This window comes from Melopsittacus undulatus, chromosome 11, assembly GCF_012275295.1.
Source record: "Melopsittacus undulatus isolate bMelUnd1 chromosome 11, bMelUnd1.mat.Z, whole genome shotgun sequence".
NCBI classification, from domain to species: Eukaryota; Metazoa; Chordata; class Aves; order Psittaciformes; family Psittaculidae; genus Melopsittacus; species Melopsittacus undulatus.
The window spans coordinates 11,836,776-11,858,510 of record NC_047537.1 but is presented as its reverse complement, the minus strand read 5'-3'; the positions used below and the strand labels follow the sequence as shown (position 1 = coordinate 11,858,510).

General features: G+C 51.7%; 1 protein-coding gene across 9 annotated transcripts in view; it reads left to right on the top strand.

The window, feature by feature from the left end:
* ITGB4 (integrin subunit beta 4) overlaps positions 1-20,401 on the top strand; it is a 29,459-nt gene extending 9,058 nt beyond the window's left edge. For 6 of the 9 annotated variants that reach the window (XM_031042218.2, XM_031042220.2, XM_031042219.2 and 3 more), the window contains 34 exons: positions 63-326; positions 735-824; positions 989-1,111; positions 1,254-1,421; positions 1,711-1,787; positions 1,937-2,148; positions 2,436-2,539; positions 2,700-2,798; positions 3,470-3,596; positions 3,738-3,857; positions 4,425-4,531; positions 4,856-4,889; positions 5,337-5,525; positions 6,050-6,153; positions 6,590-6,648; positions 7,295-7,318; positions 7,467-7,615; positions 7,697-7,876; positions 8,430-8,578; positions 8,899-9,103; positions 10,067-10,227; positions 10,594-10,774; positions 10,995-11,132; positions 11,671-11,853; positions 12,049-12,180; positions 13,175-13,375; positions 14,273-14,446; positions 14,934-15,107; positions 15,984-16,133; positions 16,801-16,989; positions 17,662-17,817; positions 18,253-18,417; positions 18,858-18,974; positions 19,584-20,401. In XM_031042218.2, coding sequence (XP_030898078.1) covers positions 63-326; positions 735-824; positions 989-1,111; positions 1,254-1,421; positions 1,711-1,787; positions 1,937-2,148; positions 2,436-2,539; positions 2,700-2,798; positions 3,470-3,596; positions 3,738-3,857; positions 4,425-4,531; positions 4,856-4,889; positions 5,337-5,525; positions 6,050-6,153; positions 6,590-6,648; positions 7,295-7,318; positions 7,467-7,615; positions 7,697-7,876; positions 8,430-8,578; positions 8,899-9,103; positions 10,067-10,227; positions 10,594-10,774; positions 10,995-11,132; positions 11,671-11,853; positions 12,049-12,180; positions 13,175-13,375; positions 14,273-14,446; positions 14,934-15,107; positions 15,984-16,133; positions 16,801-16,989; positions 17,662-17,817; positions 18,253-18,417; positions 18,858-18,974; positions 19,584-19,726 — 4,848 coding nt within the window. In that variant the 3' untranslated portion in view covers positions 19,727-20,401. The remainder of the gene's footprint in view (positions 1-62; positions 327-734; positions 825-988; positions 1,112-1,253; positions 1,422-1,710; positions 1,788-1,936; positions 2,149-2,435; positions 2,540-2,699; positions 2,799-3,469; positions 3,597-3,737; positions 3,858-4,424; positions 4,532-4,855; positions 4,890-5,336; positions 5,526-6,049; positions 6,154-6,589; positions 6,649-7,294; positions 7,319-7,466; positions 7,616-7,696; positions 7,877-8,429; positions 8,579-8,898; positions 9,104-10,066; positions 10,228-10,593; positions 10,775-10,994; positions 11,133-11,670; positions 11,854-12,048; positions 12,181-13,174; positions 13,376-14,272; positions 14,447-14,933; positions 15,108-15,983; positions 16,134-16,800; positions 16,990-17,661; positions 17,818-18,252; positions 18,418-18,857; positions 18,975-19,583) is intronic. The other 3 variants (XM_013130756.3, XM_031042221.2, XM_013130757.3) reach the window with 3 other exon arrangements.
* The last annotated feature ends 1,334 nt before the right edge of the window (positions 20,402-21,735 follow it).

Here is a 21,735-nt window from a genome sequence, read left to right as displayed (position 1 = left end):
TCACAGTCCCTGCACAGAGATAAAGGTTCCTTCTCTTCTTCTCCCCCCCTCCCCGGCTGTAGGATAAGATTGGCTGGAGGAAGGACAGCACTCACCTGCTTGTGTTCTCCACTGAATCTGCCTTTCACTATGAAGCTGATGGGACCAACGTCCTGGCAGGGATCCTGGCAAGAAATGATGAGCACTGTCACCTAGACACTGATGGCACCTACGTGTATGATACCAAACAGGACTACCCTTCAGTGCCCACCCTGGTGCGCCTGCTAGGCCAACACAACATCATCCCCATCTTCGCTGTCACCAACCACTCCTACAGCTACTATGAGGTGAGAAGACTGTGGCAGTGATGCTGTGTGAGCTTATCTTTCCTCCAGTGCTATTGCTCTTTTGCCTGCAGCTCAGCTTTGAGGAGAAAGTGTTCTCCCATCTCTTGTCCTCAAGTGTTAAACCAATACCTTGATACTTCGGAAGGGTGTCACAGTGTGTTATTGGGCTGTTCTGGATCATGGGAGGTCTCAGGGTGTATTATTGGGTGCAGGAATCTCAGGTCCTAGAGTTCTCCCCATGTTGATGTCTGTTTCTTGTAAAGCAGTGGGGACACAGAGCTAGAGAGTAATTTAGGTTGGAAAGGACCTTTGAGGTCTCTGATCCAAGCCCTGCTCAAAGCAGAGCCCACTTCACTGCTGGAGGAGGTTTTGCAAGGCCTTGGCTCAGGATCTCCTGTCTCTTTGCAGAAGCTGCACAAGTATTTCCCCATCTCTGAGATCGGGGTGCTCCAGGAGGACTCTTCAAACATCGTGGAGCTGCTCCGCACAGCCTTTGAGGTAACAGTGCTCTCTGGGGCTTTGCTCTCACTCCCAGGGAAGGCAGAAGGGGGGCACCTCCTGCCCAGGAAGGCAGGCAGGATGCAGCCCCTCTTGGGCAGGCAATGGTGTGGTCACAGGTGTACTGCTGAACAGCACTGTTGTGGTTATCTTCTGCCACCCAGCGCATCCGCACCAAGATGGATATCCGGGCTGACTTTGTCCCCAAAGCCATGAAGACAGAGTTCACCTCCTTGATGTATGAAAAGACAGAATCTGGCTCCTTCCACATCACCCGTGGGGAAGTGGTAAGTCTTTGAATAGCCCTGCAGGGAAGGCATGTGTGAGCAACTGAGCTGCATCTTTCCTTCCTTCTTCACCTGGGGTTGGTCTGGCTATGCTGTGGTCCAGCAGAGCTGGTTCACCCCTGTGCTGTGTCCCTTCCTTCAGGGCAAGTTCAATGTGCGTGTGAAGGCGCTTGAGTACATTGGTGGGCAGCATGTCTGCAGCCTCCCTGAGAGAGACCGGCAGGGAGTCATCCAAGTGAAACCCACATCCCTGAGTGACAGCCTCAAAATCACAGCCTCTGTCATCTGTGACATGTGCCCTTGTGAACAGGTACATGGTGGGGAGGGGTGTTACAGACAGATGTCCTCCTCCTGGGCAGCCTGGGGAGGGAATGCATGGCTGGCACATGTGGGTCCTGTTTGACCCCTCGCTGTTGCTCAGCAGAGGCTCAACCTGGCCAAGGAAATCTTTGTCACTGCACCAAGCTGGGGATGTTGTCCTGTAGCAGAGCTTGGCCTTGTGGGCAAAACTTTGCTCCAAATCTGCCCTTTTAATTCCTGAAATAGACCTGGGGGCAGCTGAGCCCATTTAGCAATGTCCATTCTGTCTTCTCTCACAGCAACAAGAGTTTAACTCACCCATGTGCAGCTTTCATGGGGACTTTGTCTGTGGACAGTGCATCTGCCATCCTGGCTGGTAAGAACTTTGTCCAGTTCCATACCCCTCCCAGGGTTTCTGCTGGTTCTGGGGACCCCCAGTGACACGGTCATGTCCTGGGTATCCTGCCCAGGACCCTGTTGTCCTGCTCTCTGCTCCTTCTCTCAGCATGATCCCCTCCCCACCAGGCGAGGGGACACATGTGACTGCTCCCCAGCATCCTCACCTAACAATGAAGGCTGCATTCGCCCTGGGGACGTGGAGCCATGCTCGGGCAGAGGCGAGTGCTTGTGTGGGAAGTGTCAGTGCTACTCTGAGGACCTGATGCAGCGCTTCGATGGGGCGTTCTGCCAGTACGATGTCCTGCAGTGCCCGCGCACCTCCGGCTTCCTCTGCAACGGTGAGAGCAACCCCACAGCCCCCAGGAGCTCCCTGCCCAGCAATGTGCCATGTCCTGCTCTGTCCTGGTGGCATCGGCGGGGTGTCCCTGGGTTGGAGACACTGGAATGGAGGGGTTGAGTGACCAAGGATAGGCTGTGGGGACTCTGTGCTTGCAAACGCTCAGGGAGGGTGCACTGGAGCCTGCTTGCATCCCCTTTGTACCCCAAAGATGGCAGGAGATCTGCAGGCAGGGCTGGGGGAACAGCATAGCTTTGACCCTAGGCAATTCCTCCTTTCGCATGGCAGATCGTGGCCGCTGCTCCAAGGGTGCATGTGTGTGTGAGAGCGGCTGGGAGGGGCCAGGCTGCGAATGCCCCATGAGCAACGACACCTGCATCGACAGTAGAGGGGTAGGTGCTGCCCTGCCAGGACGGGGCCAGTCAGACCAGCCAGGGCGGCAGCAAACTGCCCTGATGCCCAGGGCACTGGGAGCTGGCACCCTGCTGACCCCCAGTGCGCTACATGTCTGCACTTGCTCTTGGTCCCTGACTGTCCCCTCTTCCCTCCCAGGGTATTTGCAATAACCATGGGAGATGTGAATGTGGCAGATGCATCTGTGATAAGGCTTCGTTGTACACCAGCTCCACCTGTGAAATCAGCTACTCCCTGGTGAGGATCAGCCTGGGATCCCTCTCTGCTTATCACTTCTCCTGTGCAATGCTCTAGGGAAGGAAGGCAAAGCAGGCATGAAGGCTCATCTTGGTCAGGAACAAAATCCTGGGGAGGGGTTAGTCTTTCCTGTCCTGCCTTCGGTGGCCAGGAAAGGTCTGTTATGGGAGCTGCTTTGTAGCTGTGGGATTTCTTTGCCCACAGTTTGCTGTTCACTAATAGCAGCTCTTGAATGCCTGTTTATCTGCACAGTGGTGAAGGGCAGAGGTTTGAAAATCAGCTCCTGGCTTGTTCCAGTTTACCCCAAGACTGTAAAACCCCCCACATTTCATGGTTTGTTTCCTCGGTTTCCCCTTTGACAAATATGGGCTAATCCCACAGTGGGACTGGAGAAAGCTGGCTTGGTTATATTTTGGAAAGGCCACCGAAAACCCTTGGAGAAGATCTAATCATTGCCCAATGCAGGCTGTTGGTGTAAGATTTTGGATCTACCGTGCTGGGCTCCTAGGCTTATAAATCCTTCATTAACTGCATGTTCACTGTGATTCTTCTTTTTGCCCTTGCCCTGGCACCAAGGTGAGGATGCAGTGTTGCCCCTCCAGCTCTGCCTTTCGGAGATGGTGTCCTCCCTTGGGCTATCTCCTGACTATCCAACCTTGGTCTCTGCCCAGGGCTTCCAGGCTGTGTGTGAGAGCATCCGGGACTGTGTTCGCTGCCAGGCCTGGGGAACAGGCAATATGAAAGGGAACTGCAGCACGTGCCACCTCCAGCTCCAGATGGTGGAAGAGCTAAAGAAAGGTATCAGGCAACGCAAGCTGGGTGCAGATACACATGGTGTGTCTACTGTGGACCCTGCCTCATATGTGTGAGCATGTGGGGGAGCTCCCTAAGCTTTTCCTGGTCCTAATGACTCTGCAACCATTTCACCATCCTCTACAGAGGAGGCCACTGAATACTGCTCATTCCAGGATGAGGAGGACGATTGCACATACCACTACACCCTGGAGGGAGATCCCAATGTCCTCCCCAACACCACTGTCCATGTCCAGAAGAAAAAAGGTGAGCAGGGACCTGTCAGAAGGGGTGTCCAATCTGGGGTCTGATTCAACAGTGACCTGCTCCACAGCACCTCTGATCCCTGCTTTGTCCCTTTGCTGTGCCCTGGGCAGGCTCAGCTCCAGGTAATATGTCCCTGCCCACCTTCCTGCACGACAGGGGTGGGTGACCGGTTGTCACATGAACCACGTGTGGAGAGAGTGGAGTGCAGCACCTGCAGAGACCAGCACCTTTAGACATTAATGCTTTTTCACTGCTAGCATGGGCAGGGATTGATATGAGAAGCTGAATAGCCCGTTGAGATGGCTGGATGTGAGCAGAGAGGTGGGATAGCTGGCAGAAGAGAGACTGAGACGAGCTCTTAGGCATAAGTTCTCTGTGATGGTGGTGAAGCACTGCACAGGGTGCACAGAGTTCTCCCTGAACAGCACTTCTCATTGTGAGCATTAAGTGAGTGCTTAACCAGGCTGCTCCAGCCCTCAGAGACCTGTACTCCAGACATTCCCCTCTGTCCCTGCCTCCCCAGTCCCTCCTTCCACACCCCAGGTGTGACGTTGCTGTCACTTGCAGAGTGCCCACCGGGGAACTTCCTCTGGCTCATCCCACTGCTCATCTTCCTCATCCTGCTCCTGGGGCTGCTGCTGCTGCTCTGCTGGAAGTTCTGTACCTGCTGCAAGGTGAGAGCATCAGACAATTGTCCCAGCTTTGAGAAAGCACCACATAAAGGCCAAAACCATCATAAATTTCCAGAACCAACCCAGCATCCAGCATGACCACATTGACAGGGGCTGAGTCCCAGTGGTATCCAGCACCTCTGCTGTTGCTGACACAAGCTGTGGTGGGATTTCCCCCACCTAAGGGATATCTGGCTACAGCCAGGTTCCAGAGCTCCATCCATCTGCTGCCCACCCATCCCTGCTGATGGGAATCCTCCCAGCTGAAGATGTGGGCTTTTTTCTCTTGGCCACATAGTGATTGTGTCTTTGGCATTTGTTTTCTAGGCTTGCCTAGCCCTGCTTCCCTGCTGTGCACAAGGTACCAACCCTTTGAACTGGGGGAAGAGGGATCTGTGGTGTTCACTGTCTTCCTGGACTGGGGATGGTGCTGGGATAAGTATCTCCCCTCCTCTTCTCTGAGTTGGAGAGGTGGATCCAGGGAAAAGCTCCTGGCAGAGAGCCTGAGCCAAGGAGCCATGGAGCTGCTGCTCCACTGCTCCTTCCTGCCCCACAGCCTGTTGTGCCCTACTGGGAATCCCACTGCTGGCTCTCCCCTGAACAGTGTCCCTTGTAATACCTAGCTGGTGTTCTCCACACTCATGGACACCCCTTGCCCTCTCCACTGCACTCCACTCCCTGCATCCCAACATCTCTGGCACAGTGGAAGCCGTAACGATTCCCCAGAGCAACATCTCTGATGCTGGGAAGCTGATGGCTGTCATTGTCCCAGTCTGCCCAGACTCTGACCTTGCCCCTGGCTCTGCAGGTCGCACTGTTGGCTTCAAGGAGGACCACTACATGCTTCGCCACAGCCTCATGTCCTCTGACCACCTGGACACCCCCATGGTCCGCAGCGGGTCCCTCAAGGGTCGTGACACAGTCCGCTGGAAGATCAACAACAATGTTCATAAACAGGGCTTTACCTCCCTTGCTGCTGCCAACCCCAAAGATCTCAGTGAGTGCCACAGCTGAGGAATAGTGCATGGAGGAGATGCTGTGGGTGCCACAGAGGACGAGAACCCTTGGTGGTAACCCCAGCTTTAGCAGCCAGGGCATTACTTCCAAGCCCAAATGCAAAGAGGTTCTTCCTATATCTGTGTCCATCCTGTGGGAAGCTGAGCAGCACCTTCCTGTGTCTAGCCTTGTAGCAGAGCAGGTAGTAGCCTTGGAGACCTGACAGCCTGGCCGCATGGTGCATGTAGCCTGCATGTGTCTTACTCTAATTATCTCAATGACCCAGCCTTGATTTCACTGCTTCATCAGTCCAGATCCACCACTGGACACTATTCCTTTGCTGAATCTGGCAGAGAGCTTTCCAGTTAGCCCTCCAGTTCTTGGAGGGTTTTTCTCTGCTGTGTGCTAGCAATATGAGATCTGGATACTGAGCATCAGTGTGTCTCTTCATGCTTCCAGCTTTTGGCTGGATTATTTCTCTGATCCAAGAAAGAAGGAGTTTGACTTGGGAATTTCTCTTTCTAGTTCCCTATGGGCTGTCTCTGAGGCTGACCCGACTTTTCACGCAGAACCTGGTGAAGCCGGACACCCGAGAGTGTGAACAGCTGCACAAGGAAGTGGAGGAGAACGTATGAGCTGGGAATGGGGGGGCTTGGGGTGGCAATGTGGCACAGCCATCTTGAGGGCTGCCTGCAGCGCTGAGGAAGGAGGAGTGCCCCTTCCCTGTGACCCCAGATAGCACTTGAAAAACAGAAGAAATATTTCTTCTTTCTGAAAGAAAGCACAAATTTTAAGATCACGATTGTGAGAATTATCAAAAGCATCTGATGAGAATTGCAGTTTGCTTCAGAACATGTGGTTTGAAGCTCCCGTTTGGCTTCAGTTCACAGCTTCTTGTCATGTTCTGGGGAGAAACCATGTGTTGGTGTGCCTGGTGTGGCAGGATGAGAGGGAAGGACCTGGGAGGGACCCAGCTCTTGTGTTTGCTGGCAGCAGCTTCTGTTTGCTGAACACATCCCTGTTCAGCAAGGGGTATGTTGTGAAAGTCCCTCTTGCTCCTTGCAGCTGAACGAGGTTTTCAAGCACATCCCTGGCTGCCACAAGCTCCAGCAGACCAAGTTCAGGTGAGTCACTGGGGGAGAGATCTTCTTTGGGGCAAGGTTCCCCCAGGGCCCTGCTGATGAGGGAGTGGACCAGATGGCTGGGTGTGAAATTTGGGATGCTGGGTGGGAGCATGGCCTGTGAGACACCCCCAGCACAAGCAGGAGCCCAGTGCAGTGCATCCAGGGCTGCAGAGCAGAGCTCACCCTTCTGTACAGGTGGTCTCAGCTGCATCTGGCTTTGGACCTGAGAATCCTACAACCAAGGACATATCCTGGTCACATAGTTCTCAATGGGAGAATTCCCATTGACTTCAAAAATTTCAGCACTATACAGAGTTCCAAGTGCCTGGTGCAGAACAGAGGAATCTGGGGATGCTGGCACTGAGTGGGGAGTGTTATTGCCTCCCCACAGCCCTGATGAGACATGATCTTCCCTTTGGGCACATTCCTCATTTCATTGGGAAACCCAGGGCTGAAGGGAGCAGCCAGGCAGGAGGAAACATGTGATGGGGCTGTGGGCTCTGCAGGCTGGGATGACACCCACAGGGCAGCTGCTGCAGCTCAGACCTGCACAGGGCTGTGATTCTGTGATTCACACTCAACTTTGTCTCCATAAGTACATTAGTCACTCTGATTGCTGGTTGTTTTCCTTTCTCCCTCCTGCCAGGTTACAGCCCAATTCTGGGAAAAGGTAAGAGAAATTTGTAGCCCTCCCTTGTGCTGCTCCTCCCTCTTCATCCACACACACGTGTGGTACTCACTATCCCCTCAGACTGCTACATGAGATGAGCAACCTTGGCATCAGCTCTTACCTGGCTCTCTCTTCCTACCGGTCACAGGCAGGACCACACCATTGTGGACACAGTGCTCACTGCCCCTCGCTCAGCCAAGCCAGAGATCATCAAAGTGATAGAAAAGCATGTTTCCCAAGAGGCTTTCAATGACCTGAAGGTTTCACCCGGTTATTACACTGTGACCTCGGACCAAGGTAGGGAGCAGAGCCCAGTGCTGCCTCCTAGCTGGGCAAGAAGGGGCATTTCCCACAGCTCACCATTGCCCCTTCCCACAGATGCTCACGGGATGGTGGAGTTCCAAGAGGCTGTGGAGCTGGTGGATGTGCGTGTTCCACTCTTCATTAGGGAGGAGGATGATGATGAGAAGCAGCTGCAGGTGGAGGCCATTGATGTCCCTACTGGCATTGCAGAGATTGGACGCAGGATTGTCAGCATAACCATCATCAAAGAACAAGGTGATGTGCTGTGACTGTGGCACGAGATGAAGGCTGCGTGTGTTTGGGTGTCCTATGTCCAGATGGACTCGTGGTTTCTAAGGCTCAGCCTGTGTATCTGAGCTTCCCCCTGATCACAGACCAGAGATTTACTTGGTGACTTCTATCTTAACTCACCTGGATCTAAACTAAAGCATCTTTTAAAGCATCCAAAGGAATGTTGTCATTCCTGGTGACAGAGACTTAAGCATTTAACCACCACAAGTTTAGATGCTACAATTACATGGAAGATCTGGGTTGACCGTATGTCTCTACCTCTCCAGTTCATAGGTTGCTGGAATAAAGTAAAACCTTTTTGCTGTCAGTGCTGTGCTTGGGACAGTTTCCCCCTGCTTCCCATCTGGTTGTTTAGAGCAAGAAAAACAAGCCAGGAGTGAAGTCTTTAGCCCACACAATAATATTTCATGCACACTCCACACTTATGGGTGCTAGGAACTCTGTATGCACCTGCATGTTTGTAATGTGATTCTTCGTGTATTTGCTCTACATATTTCTTTTCTCCTGCCCCTTCCAGCCAGCAGCATCATCACCTTCTTGCAGCCAGCCTATTCCCACAGTCGTTTTGATGGGCTGGCCAAGATCCCTGTCCTCCGGGAGATCAGAGATGATGGGAAATCCCAAGTCACCTACAGGACCCGGGATCTCACTGCCAAGAATGGCAGGGTAAGGGTGATGCTCGTGACCTTGGCAGGCAGGAATGTGTGGGCACTGAGAGCTGGGAAGGAACTGACCCCGTGGCTGCAAAGAGCAGTTGGTAAGGCTCAAAGGGGATGTGGCTGTGAGAGGGGAGACCCGAGACTGAGGTTAGCACTGGGCAAACATAGTCCTCCATCCCTTGCTCTCTGTGCCTCAGCAATCTGAGAGGCTGCCCCTGAACTAAGGGCACTAGAAGGCACATGGGGATTCACTGAGGGAAAGCTCCATCTCTCGGAATCTTCTCATAGGTGCCGTGAGTTACAGTCATGCACCTCTTCCTTCTTCAGGACTACAAGTTCACAGAGGGTGACCTGGTCTTCCAGCCCGGGGAGACCCGAAAGGAGGTGCAGGTCCACTTGATGGAGCTGACTGAACTAGATACCCTCCTGCACAACTGCCCTCGCAAGCAGTTTGCCATCGATCTCCTCCACCCCAAGCACGGTGCAAAGATCGGCCGCTACCCCCAGACCACGGTGACCATCACTGACCCAGGTAAGGGTGGGCAGCCAGGCAGTGGGGAACGGTAGCAGGGGATGGGGGCCCCCCACACCGGACCAGCCTTCCCTGAGGTGGTGTACGGAGCTACAGCCCTGCTCTTTACCCAAAAAGTGGCGATGAGGCGGTTCCACCAGCTCCTACTGGTAGATTTGGGCCTCCCTCTAGAGGCACTAGTGGGTGTATACAGTGGGTAGAAAGAGGAGGGATAATTTACCTCGCAAAAGGAAACACGAGCGGATTCTTCATTCTTTTTCCTCGGGGAGCTGAACAAAAAGCTATTAGGAGAGAGGTGGGAATTGCCATGAGCTGTTCTTGTGGTTCCTGTGGCTGGACAAGCAAAACTATATCCAAAAATACAAAAGTATTTTCATCAAGTGGGTTGATAACATAAAGGTATTTATCGCAGTACTGGTAATAAATACTGGGGGTACAAGACAGTCCCTTGACATTGGGCCAACGAGGACCACTTCAGGGACAGGCACCAGTGGCTGGAGAGGCTCCAGAGAGCTCTCTTCTGGACTTGGTAGGTTTCCAGAAGCAACTGGATGACTTCAGAAGGCTCTGCTCATCAGTTTGTTCTCTTATGTCTGCACAGGGCAACTGCTCAACTGACTGAAGCGTTACTAAATACATTCAGACAGAGCTAAAGATTTTAAGAGGAAAGAAGGTGGTCTCTTAATTTCTTCCTATCTAGGCAGTCTGTAAGGAGCAGCAGGAGCGTGCAGGACCTGGGCGTCTGAGCCCAACTCTCAAGCCAGCTTGCTGTGTGGCTTTGTGGGATGTTATCAGGAAGTGCCTCAGTTTCCCTTCCCTATAATGGTGATCTACCCCTCAGAAATGCTTTGAGAGTTGCTGCTTGGGGTGGCAGGACAAGTGCTGAAGAGAGGCACACTTCCTTCTTTTTGTCCCTTGTTGGGGGACTAGCACTGATGTGTCCTTTCTTCCTTGTGCCTGCAGAGGTAGTGGATGGTATCCCCTCGATGACTGGCCTCGGCCAGGTCTCCCAGTCCCCAAAAGGCCGCCTGAGTGCACCACTTAACCCCAATGCCAATGCTCTCAGCTCCAGGGAAATCAGCTTCAGCTGGTTTCCTCCACCAGGAAAACCTCTGGGGTACAAGGTGAGGAGTGAGTGAATCCCTGGGGAGGGTGTGAGTCTGATCCTGCAGGTGTTTCACACACACAGTCATTTGTGCCAAAAACATAGGGAGGAGATGCCCAAAGGAGGAAACAAGCTCATCACTTCTGGCCCTCTCCATCCCTGAGGGACCATTATTGAGTGGATGTGGAATTTGCAGGAAAAATTCCTAGGGGGTTCATTTCCCTTTCCATCACTTACTATGAAATGCCCACATCATTCTGGCCTCTCACTTCAGAAGAATGGCACAAAACCTTGGGTTTCCCAAAGAAGATCTAGTAGGAGATGGGGAATTTCTCTCATTATAATGGGGATCTGAAGGCATCATGACTTGCTGTTGCTTTGCCAGGTGAAATACTGGATCCAAGGGGACCCCGAGTCAGAAGCCCATCTTATCGATGTCAAAGCACCATCAGTAGAGCTGAGTAACCTCTACCCCTTCTGCGACTACGAGATGCAAGTCTCTGCCTACAATGCCATGGGTGAAGGTCCTTACTCTGACATTATCCACTGCCGCACGCTTGAGGATGGTGAGCCAATCTACACACTGTTTCCCACTATGTCGGAGCAAGTTGGTGCCAGTGCATCCAGCATGGGCTCTGGGCTCCAGCCCTGAGCTTCTGATGGTCTCTGGGACAAGCACCGAGTGCCTCCCACTGCAACCCAGCTATGATCTGGGCAGCTCTGGACATTTGTGTGCACTGGCTCCTGACTCACAGTAACCTGAACCCTTTGCTCTTGTCTTTCCAGTCCCCAGTGAGCCTGGCCGCTTGGCTTTCAACGTTGTGTCTTCCACTGTGACACAGCTGAGCTGGGCTGAGCCTGCAGAAACCAATGGGGAGATCACAGCTTATGAAGTCAGTTATGGACTTGTCAACGAGGACAACAGTAAGAGCTCATTTTCTGACCAGGGCAATTCAGCCAGGCTGAGGAGCTGAAGTACAATTTCTAGAAGCTGGGCTGGTCCCAAGCAGCAGCAGAATCAGAATGTCTCCAAGCATGTTTCTTGAGGGGGTCACTTCTTGATGGGAGGAGCACAGGAAAATCACCATTCAGGATTTAACCCTGCAAAGCCTGGAGCACTCTCAGTTCCCATTCACTTCCATAGTGTTTTGGTGTTGCTTTTCATCTTAAAATCTTAGTTTATAGGTCTAGACTCTAGGGCTAGGATGTCAGGAAGATACTATTGGGTGACACAGCAGCAAAAGGATACCTCTGTTCTAGGCTGACTCCACATTCAGTTCAGGAAGTCCCCCGAGATGGTGTCATGCCAGTTGTGATCAGCCCACACAGCTTCTGCACCTTGTTCCAGAGCCAGGCTGTGTCCTGGCAGCAAACCTCAGTGAGCCTGTTGGCCAAGGAAGGGGTGCTGTGGGATCCTTCGTGTCTCATGGCCTCATGGGTGACAGGCATACTGTATTTGCAGTACCTATTGGCCCAATGAAGAAGGTGCTGGTTGAAGACCCAAAGAAGCGCATGGTGCTGATAGAAAACCTGCGGGAGTCCCAGCCCTATCGCTACATGGTGAAAGCCAGGAATGGCGCTGGCTGGGGACCTGAGAGACAAGCCACCATCAACCTTGCCACGCAGCCTAAGCGCCCGATGTCCAGTGAGTTACTGTCCCCCTGGGTGGGGGCAGGAGGACTGCTGGGGTGTGCTCCCCATTACCCCAGCTGCTTCTCCATGTCCTGCTTGCTCAGCTCCACCACCCACTCCAGCGAATGCTGATAGCCAGCCTAAGTATGGGAGGCCTGTGTGGTTTTAAGCTGCTTGTCCAATGGCATTTTCCCCACCTCTTCTCCAGTCCCCATCATCCCTGATGTCCCCATTATTGATGCAGAGGGAGGTGAGGACTATGACAGCTACCTGATGTACAGTGCAGATGTGCTTCGCTCTGCAGCTGGCAGCAAGCATCCCAGTGTCTCTGATGATTCAGGTACGTTGCTCTGGGTTTTGCAAGGTCACTTTTAACATTTTTTTCCTTAATAGCAGCTTTCAGCAATGAGTTTCACTGCTCCTTTCCTTCTCATGGAGATGGAGAGATCCAAATCACAGAGATGGTGGTGATCAATCAAAGCACGGTAGCTCCATCCATGGGAACACTTGACTACTCACAGTGTAAATAAGACCAGTGCCTCCCTTCTTAGCCATGAGGCAAAGAGAAATCTCATTGTGGGGTGCAAGAGCTTTTCATGGCCCTCCATGCTCACCTTCCCTTCCTGTTGCCATTTGGCTGGACCACAAGAGCTCCTGTCAGCAAGCAAGTACTGGCAAGTCAGACCTCTGAGTCTCTTGGATGCTCAGGGTCTTGGTCAAGCCAACAGGAGGGAACTCACAAGGTGCTGGGATGGCACTGGCCTCTCTTCCTCCATCAGTTCACTCTCTGAATAAGGTTGGCTTCCTTGTCTTGTACTGGGACACCAATAGGAAGATGTGCCATAAATGAAATTATGAGGCTTGTCAGTAAGATCTGGAGTGTCTTCCCTGGGGAGGTTCTCCAGGGCCTGGGATCAAGCAGTGAGTCCCCGGTCCAGTCAGAGAGCAAGGTAATGGGACCACTGAGCACACATCAAGGACTGAGGGAACCTCTCCTGAGCAGAGGACAATTGTTGCAAGACTCCTCATAACAGGGACAGGTGTGTAGTGGGAGTCCAACTCTCACCTTTGTTGTGACGGACACAGGGTTGGAAAAGAGCCCTGGGGCTGAGGAACACCATGCATGTTGCATTCCCACTGTCTTCCTTCTACCAGTCACACAATGGTTGTACTGCCTGAACTCATCAGCTCACTTGGCGAGACAGGCTGTGAAGGGCTGTTGTTCCCACTGGTGCCTGTCCCTTCCCTCCCCAGCAAGCACCACAAAGGTGGTGGGAAGCCCACTCTGTACCCTGCAGATCATGCCAACACCACTGCTTGCGTTATCCCAAAAGGCTCCAGGTGGAAATATGTGCCGCTGCTGGGAGAAGACTTGGATCTTCGACGCATCACCTGGAGGCTCCCAGCTGAAACCATTCCCCGCCTCTCTGGCAGCAGCCGCTTCTCCTCAGACACCGAGGGTCTCCTCCATGAGGAGGACAGTGACGTGGCCACTGGCAGCCTGAGGAGGAGTGGGACACCCCGTCCCCAAGCAGGTGAAGGGCAGCTTCATTAAGGCACTGAGTGTCCTGTCTCGTCCTGCTCTGAGACAAGGGGCTAGCAGCTGGGGTCTGCCCCAGTACGTGTCCCCTTCCTCCCCTTGTGTGCCCATCCTTATGTTGGCATGATGTACTGTTCACATACTGTAGCCTGCTTCAAAAACCTTGTCCTGGTGTGTCTGCTTGCAAGAGTGTCAAGGTAACCCCCATCTCGGCATGGACTTGGGAGCCTAACAAGTTGCTAGCAAGTTGCTTCTACAAAAGGCTGGACCTTCAAGGCAGGAGAAAACTCAGATGGTATCTCCTAAGTGGCACCTGCAAAGGCAGCTCCTCATCTTAATTAAGTGCCCTGAGCTTCTAGGGCAGATCTGCTGGACTGATCTATCCTGGCCTGCTGAGAAGGGCTGGGGCTGGGGGCTCATCAAAGACCAGAACAATGGAGCAGAGTTTGCTTTTCAGATCCAGATGACATGGGATCCAGGGTGAGATTTGGAGAAACTGCCTCCATAAAGGGCTGTTTTCCCTTTTTCACCTTTTTTTTTTTTTAATCTGAAATAATATACTTGTGCTTGCGTCTAAGAAAGATGTGAGAGAACATGGCAAGAACCAAAAGACAGTGCCCCAGTGAGGCCGAGGTCTGGAGTTACCTTGGGCACCATGGGGCTGTCTGGTACCGTGTGTAGGGCAAAGTCTCCGTTTACCTGTTTGCTTCCACATCACCATCTTAGGTGGCTTTTTCTAGATGTAGTGCTCCAGAACAACCTTCCAGAGTGGCTGAAAATGGGATGCATCCAAGGCAGGGTGCACGATGATACCTCCTGCTTCCTTCCCATGGAAACTGGAGCAGCAGCACTGTCCATAGCCATGTTCCTCACAGTGTGCCCTTTTTCACAGAACACTTGCTGAACGGCCGGGTAGACCTCTCCTTCCCTGGCAGTGGCACTGGCACGCTGACCAGGACAACGAACACCAGCTACCATCAGCTGAGCTCACACATGCAGCAGGAGCACAGAGTGATGGGAAGCTCCTCTCTGACAAGAGACTACTCCACAATGCTGATGGGGCACGGTGAGTACTGTGATGATGGACCTGTCCTTCCCTTCCACCCCTATTACTGTCTTTGGACCCATGCCCTACAAGTCTTTTTGGTGTGACAACAGTGTTCACTGCAAAGGGGGCCTATGAACCAGACATCTGTAAGGTCATGTCCTCACCACTGATGTTTAGGTGCTTTGCTAAGGCCAGCCTGCTACCAGACTACCTTGGAAAGGGTTCCCATCCCTCATGTGCAGAGTGCTTGGGGAAGGGAGCTACAACCTTATCCTCACACCACAAAGCACTCTGGGAAGTGCATGTGTATCTTATTCTGTCTAGCAGCATGGCTGCCTTTTGGCTCCACACGTGTACATCAGCTGGTGCTGACAGAAAGTTGTTATAACACTCTTCAAATCTGAGACTTAAAAAATCCTACTCTGCAGGAGCCAGCACCTGGGCTGAACCTACTCTGAAGTCTCCAATGGTGTTTTTCTCTCTTTGTCTTGCACCGCTCCTGTAGATTGCCCAGGGACACTCTTCCCTCCCATCTGTGAAGATGCTGGGAGGACAACCCTGCGGCCCCAGGATGTGGGTTTCAGGAGCAGGGCAAAGGTGAAGGGTTACTACCCAAGCACTGGCTGTCGGGACTCTATAATCATGACTGATGGGTCTGCAGGGATTTGCAAATACATAGGTACAGCTTTGTCCAGTGTCTCTTCCCAGCCATGCATCCCATAACAGCCAAGCCACTGACCACCCATGAGCTGTTGCCATCCATTGCTTGTCCCAAACCCTCTCCCCATGGCTTGCTGTGTGTCACACTGGTCATCTTCCTGACGCAACCTGAGCCTCCATCACACCACCTTTCCCTTCACAGGTGACTTCAGCTGTGTTTCAACCCACCTGGGCTGCTTAACACCCACCACCACCATGCTCTAATGAGCTGAGCAGCTCATTGTCCCCATTCTCTTTATTCCTAACAAACTGCTTGTTCTCAGTCTTACCCCACAGGTCTTTGGAGGAATCCTGGGGAGAACATGTGCTCCATATGAGATGTCCCTCTGCAAGCTCCTTGGGAAAGTCCATGTCAATGAGGGGTTTCAATTTCTGAGTGGCACCTGGGAGGCTGCTGTGCTAAACATGAGCCCTTGTCCCAGCTGCCCCATACCCTTGATCAGTCCCTGGAGGTGTTGGACTGCTTCAGCTATAGACTAGGGCCAGTGCTAACTGAGCTACATGTGAAGATATCTGTGAAGCTTATGGCAGAGTGGACAGGTTGTTTCAGGGTGATTGAGGAGGGCCACATGCAGCACCTGGGCTCCTGCTCTAGTTTCTCTATTACAGGGGCACAAAGCTTACCTTAACTTGTGCCACTGAAGGCTGGCACCCCAAGGCCATGGGACGTCACTGTAGGTGTGCAGAGCCAGCCAGTCCTGGGTTGTGGTGGGTCAGCTTGCAGAGATAACATCTCACTACATTCTCCATGGACCATTAGGACCATCCCATGCTTGTGTGTGCCACTCCTGCCTCTGCCCCAGATCTCCACCCTGATGTTGCTTTTTTTCTTCAGACTCCAGGCTGCGGCTCGGGGTTCCCGACACCCCTACACGCCTGGTGTTCTCTGCCCTGGGACCCACCTCCCTGAAGGTGAGCTGGCAGGAGCCGCACTGTGAGAAGGAGGTGCAGGGCTACAGCGTGCACTACCAGCTCCTCAATGGAGGTCAGTGAGCAGGTGCCACTGTCCACCAGGCACTTTGTGGTGGGCGTTTCTGGAGAACCTGGTCTGGGTCTTCTCCTGGGCAATGTGCTTGGGGTGGTTCTGTTTGAGCAGAGGGGGTGGGACCAAATGATCTCCAGGAGTCCTTTCCAGCCCCAACTATTCTGGTATTCAGGGACTGGTCCCCAACTTTGCTTTTTCTGCAGCCTTGAGGAAGTGTCTCAGCTACCTCACAGCTCTCATTCTCTGTTTCTGCTGGGGGGACAATTCCTGGGGTTGCTTGTGAAGTCATCCCTCCTCCAAAAACACTTGGAATCATTCTCCACCAGCCCAGACGTTTCAGTCAAAGTTTTTTTCCAGCACATTGGACTTGGAGGAAGAATTTGAATGAAAATATCTTATTTTTACATGAAATTTTGGGGCAGTGTTAGTGAGAATGTAATTTTCTTTGGCTGAAAATCATTTTGGTTTCAAGAAGCTGCTGTTTGTCCTAAGCCTTTTTTGAAACAACATCTTGCCCTGCTCTACAGGCTGTTGGTGGTGAGCTGTGATGGGGGTGGCCAGGGATGACTTTTCCATGTGGCTCATTTGAGAAAGAGTTTAAGCAAAAGCCATGGCTCTGTCTTTGTATCTGCAACATGGTGCTGACATTCCACTTTGTGTGTCCCAGGAGAGGTTCACAGACTCACCATCCCCAACCCCAGCCAGAACTCAGTGGTGGTAGAGGACCTGCTGCCCAACCACTCCTACATCTTTAAGGTGAAGGCACAGAGTGAGGAAGGCTGGGGCCCGGAGAGGGAAGGAGTCATCACCATAGAGTCCCAGGTGGACCCACAGAGCCCGCTCAGCCCTGTACCAGGTGAGGTGGGTGGAGGGCAGGAGAAGGGTGACACTGATGTCTCTGCTGCTGTCTGCAGTGCTGGCCTTGCTGTTTTCTCTCTCCTTACCACATCATGAGTTCTCCTTTCCTTCCTTTCATTTAGGAATAGGGTCTTCTTCCCCATGCACCCACCTTCCACTGGCTGTCTAGGTAGCTGTCATGGTTTGAATCCGGATGAAAACTCAGCACCAGGCAGCCACTCACTCACCCTCCCTGGCAGGATGGGGAGGGGAATCAGAAGAATGTAAAACCCATGGGTGGAGATATGAACAGTGCAATAACTAAAGCATAATATGAAACTACTAATATTAATGATAAGGGAAATAACAAGGGAGAGAATATAAAACAAAAAGGGGAAAGGAAAAAAAAACACTAACCAGCAGTGGTGCACAATATGATTGCTCAGCACCTGCCAACTGATACCTAGCTTAATCCAAGCAGCAATCAGTCCCTTCTGGGTAGCTCCCACCAGTTTATACAGTGGGCATGCAGCACTGCACCAGCTACTGGGAAGAAAAATAACTGTTATAGCTGAAACCAGGACAGTTGCTGAGACCTTGCAGCTCATTTCATGAATGCTGTGTGCAAATCCCTCCCTGGCTCCTCCTCACCACCTTCTCTGATATTGATCTCTTACTCATGCTCCTGCAGGTTCACCCTTCACGCTGAGCACACCCAGTGCTCCTGGGCCACTTGTGTTCACTGCCCTCAGCCCTGACTCTCTGCAGCTCAGCTGGGAGAGACCCCGCAAGCCCAATGGATCCATCTTGGGCTACATGGTTACCTGTGAGATGCTGCATGGAGGAGGTACGGTACCAGGCTGTGGAAGCCCAGTTCTATGCGTAGAGCACAAGATGCTTCCAACAAACGCAACAACTTGCTGCATTTTTGCTGTGACCAGCAACAAAGTTGTCTGCTTGCAGACAAAATGGGGAATGAGCCTGATTCCAGGCCTGGGAGCTGCTGGACCATGATGGCATGGTCTGGTGTAAAAAAATGTGGGAAGAGGAAGGACCTGGAGCTTGTTACAGTCAAACCAAGTGGAGGATTTTTGTTGTGGATCACCACTGTACTAAAATAGGGTTGCCTTAACCCTTAGTAGAACTGGATGTGATCATACAGTCTGAGGGCGGCATAAAGCTTAGGGAAAGCCAAGAGAGCAGCCAGAGTCAGGGGTATTGTATTTGGAGCGACTAGAACAGACCTGTTTGTCTTCACCACTGGTATGTCTGTGTGGATTAGGGGAGCCCAGGAATATCTATGTCGAAGGAGACAATCCTGAAACTACCCTGACTGTGCCCCACCTGAATGAGAATGTCCCGTACAAGTTCAAAGTGCAAGCCAAGACCACCCAAGGCTTTGGGCCAGAGAGAGAAGGCATCATCACCATTGAATCTCAGGATGGAGGTACAGTAGTACCATGTCTTTGTGGAGGTGCAAAGTTAAGAAACCTCTAAGAGCAGTGAACACAATTCCTGGAGTCCCTTTCCAGCTCTGGTAGTGACTCTGGTTTTCATTAAAGACATACAGACATTGTCTTCCATGAAGACAATGCTGTCCCTTGTGAGCACTGTCCCAGTTCTGACGCACTGAATGTGGAAGGATCATGAGAACCTGACAATGTTTAATTTGTTATGAAACTTCTTGGTTGTACACATACCTGGAGGCAGCTTCTTGCACTGGACAAGTGTAAGACCTTCCCTGTCCTTCCAGTTCTTCCTAAACCTGGCTCTGATTTCAGCAAGAGAAATCTCCTGAGCTGACTGTTTGTGCTCACTGTGCAGGTTTGAGGGGTTGGATGCTTCTTGTAATTTCCTGACTGAGTCATCCCTTTTTCTTCTCCCAAGGCACTTTCTCCCAGTTTGGAGGACAGCAGTACATGAGAGAGGAAGTGTACAACTTCCCAGCAGAATACACCACCAATACCAGCATCAGCCACTCCTCTCTGGATCCCCACTTCACAGGTAGGGGCTCACTGTCTTCTTTGAAACCCTTGGAAAGTAAAGGATAACTCTGCTTGTCCGAAGGTCCAAGAATGCTTTTACCTCAAGTGTCAAAGGCAGGGGGGGAGGGTCCATCAGCAGGATTAATGAAGAGGACCAGACCCTTTCCTGCACTATATCCCTGCTCTGCCCCAGAGGCAGTTGCAGTCATTTCCTCGTGTGCTGCTCAGTCACAGAAGGAATGCTGGGTTTTCAGAGTCCCCCAGAAGTATCACTAGGGATCAAATCTTAGCTCTTTCTGCAAGATTAGATCTCTTCAGAGCAGAAAAAAAAGTGTGATGACCACCTTCAATTACATCAGTGTAGTCCATCTGAGTGTCCATCAATGTGTCCCATCTGAGTTCAGCGACTCATGGGTTCATGCTGCAACATGGAGAGTTTAGGAGCTATTAGGAGATCCATCTTATTGACTGGAATAGCTAAGTACCGAGTCACTAGATTTGGAGAGGTTTTCCATCAAAGTGTTATTTAAGGAGAAATCTCTGACAGAAATCATCAGGTAAAGCAGATTCTATTCCTTGTGACCTTGTACTTAGCACGGTGTCCTGAGTACCAAGTTTCTCATTGCAGACAGCATGCTCCTGACAACCCAGAGAGTTGAGAGCGCCAGCAGCACCCTTACCAAACAGGTCACCAAAGAGTTTGTGAGCCGGACCGTGATGTCCAGTGGGACCCTCACCAAACAGATGGAAAGGCAATTTTATGAGGCCTGAGTCAGGGCAGGCTGCCTGCCAGCAGGACATTCGTGTTCAGATGACAGGACTTTGTGGAATAGTCCAAGATGTTGCTGTGGTGCCTGGGAAGCTCCTCCTGTGGGCAGAGACCTTCCATGGCACTTCAAGCTCTGGACCTCTGCTTTGGAGCCCAGTACACTCAAAGCTCTGTCACAGTTGGGTCATCAGGCTTGCGCTCATCCTTCAGGACTTGGCCACCCTCTCCTACTCTGCAGTCCACAGCAGTGTCTTCCAGGAACAATCACCACTCACTCCAGTACCATTTTTCAATGCCCATCCATCCAAATACACCTGCTGAAATTCAGGTGTCTTGATGGCTCCAGCCTTCCCAGATAAACGGAACACAATGATTTATTCTCAGACCACCAGTTTTGAGAAGATCCCAGCTGACAACATCCTGATTTATAGAGCGTCACCATTTCCATCTGTGCATGCTCCAGGCTCTCTAGCAACTTGCATTTCCACTGGAGATGATTATTTTGTTCTGTTTGGGCTTTTTCTATGAAAGCTGCATAGGTTTGGGGTAACCTAATGCTTCTTCCTGCACCTATTTGTGTCTATCCACTGCTAACATTTGGAACCATGATAGCAAAGTATAGCCTTTCGTTTGTACAGCATTACTCATGACAGCCTCTAAAGCTTTTTTTTTGCATACATTATTGTACAGTTTTCTCAGTATATATATAAATATATAAAAAATGTATTTTATTGTTTTATAAAAAAATGGAGGTGGTGAGATCTATGCTCAATATGGAGGCTACACATGAGACTGTGATTGCTGAGAAACATGAATAACTAAGTTATTAATTCAGGGCTTGATCCAAAGGCCACTAAGCTCTGTGGGAAGCCTGTTGATGAGCTGGCTGGCTCTGCCTTGGGCGTTACATCCTCTAGCACTGGAGACTCCAGCAGAAGGCTGCAGCTGAGCACTTTCCAGCCACAGCATCATGCACCGGAGGGCTGGGAGTTGCCTGGAGGCGAGGGACAGACATACCCCAGCACCTGTGCATGGAGAGGGGAATGGTGCCTGGAATTTCTTACGTGGCTGATAGGGAGAGCATTGAGATTTTTAGGCAGATGATCGGCATCTTTCAAAAGCCCTTTTGCCCGATATCAGTGTCCATAAAGAGGCCTGTGATCCATGAGTGAACACAAGGGAAGAGCAAGCCTGGGAGCAGCAGGCACTTTCACCAGCCTGAGTAAGTCTCAGCTTCCTTCAGCCCTTGGCTTTACCTGTTCTCACACAATGCTGGATGCAGGGCCCTTACTGGGCCTCATTCCCTGGCTCTGGGTGCACTGCATGGCCTCTCGCTGCCCTCTGCCAATGGGAACAACCGCGGCAGCAGTGCAGCTCCTGGCGTGCTGCAGCTGCCCAGGAGTGATCAAGGAGCCTGCTGAAGGCAGGGATCCTGCCTGGAGCAGCAGCTGCCACCGTTCTGCATTACAGCTCACAGCTGGAACAGCAGCTGCTGGTCTCCCTGGCAGCAGCATCTGCCTACATCTTCCTGTATCTGCCTGGCTCCATCTGATGCTGGACCTGCCCTTTTTTGCTGTTCTTTTTTTTTAGTTCTTTTTGGTTTTTTTTTTTTTGTTGCTGGTTTTGGGTTTTAGTTTTTGTTTGTTTGTTTGCTTTTTTTGGGGGGGGTTGTTTTGGGGTTTGTGTGTTTTTTCCCTTTGTGTGTGTGTGTGTGTGATTTGCACTCAGAAGACTTTTGCAGCACTGACACAATCAAGAGCTCCCTCTCCTCTCGGGGCTGTTCATCTGAGTGCAAGGGCTAGAACCTGTTTGAGCCAAAGGTGCATGTGGATAAATAAAGTCTACTGGGGTCTCCAGGGCTGCAGGTGGGGCTGGATCAGTTTTAGACTTATGTCAAGAAATACTTCATCAGTCCTGTGGTTTTTTTTTTTCCACTGTGCCTTCAAGAAGCACTTACTCTTCCTGAGCAGGTTCTAGTCTGTGAGCCTGCCCCTGTCTGCCTGGGTTCTTG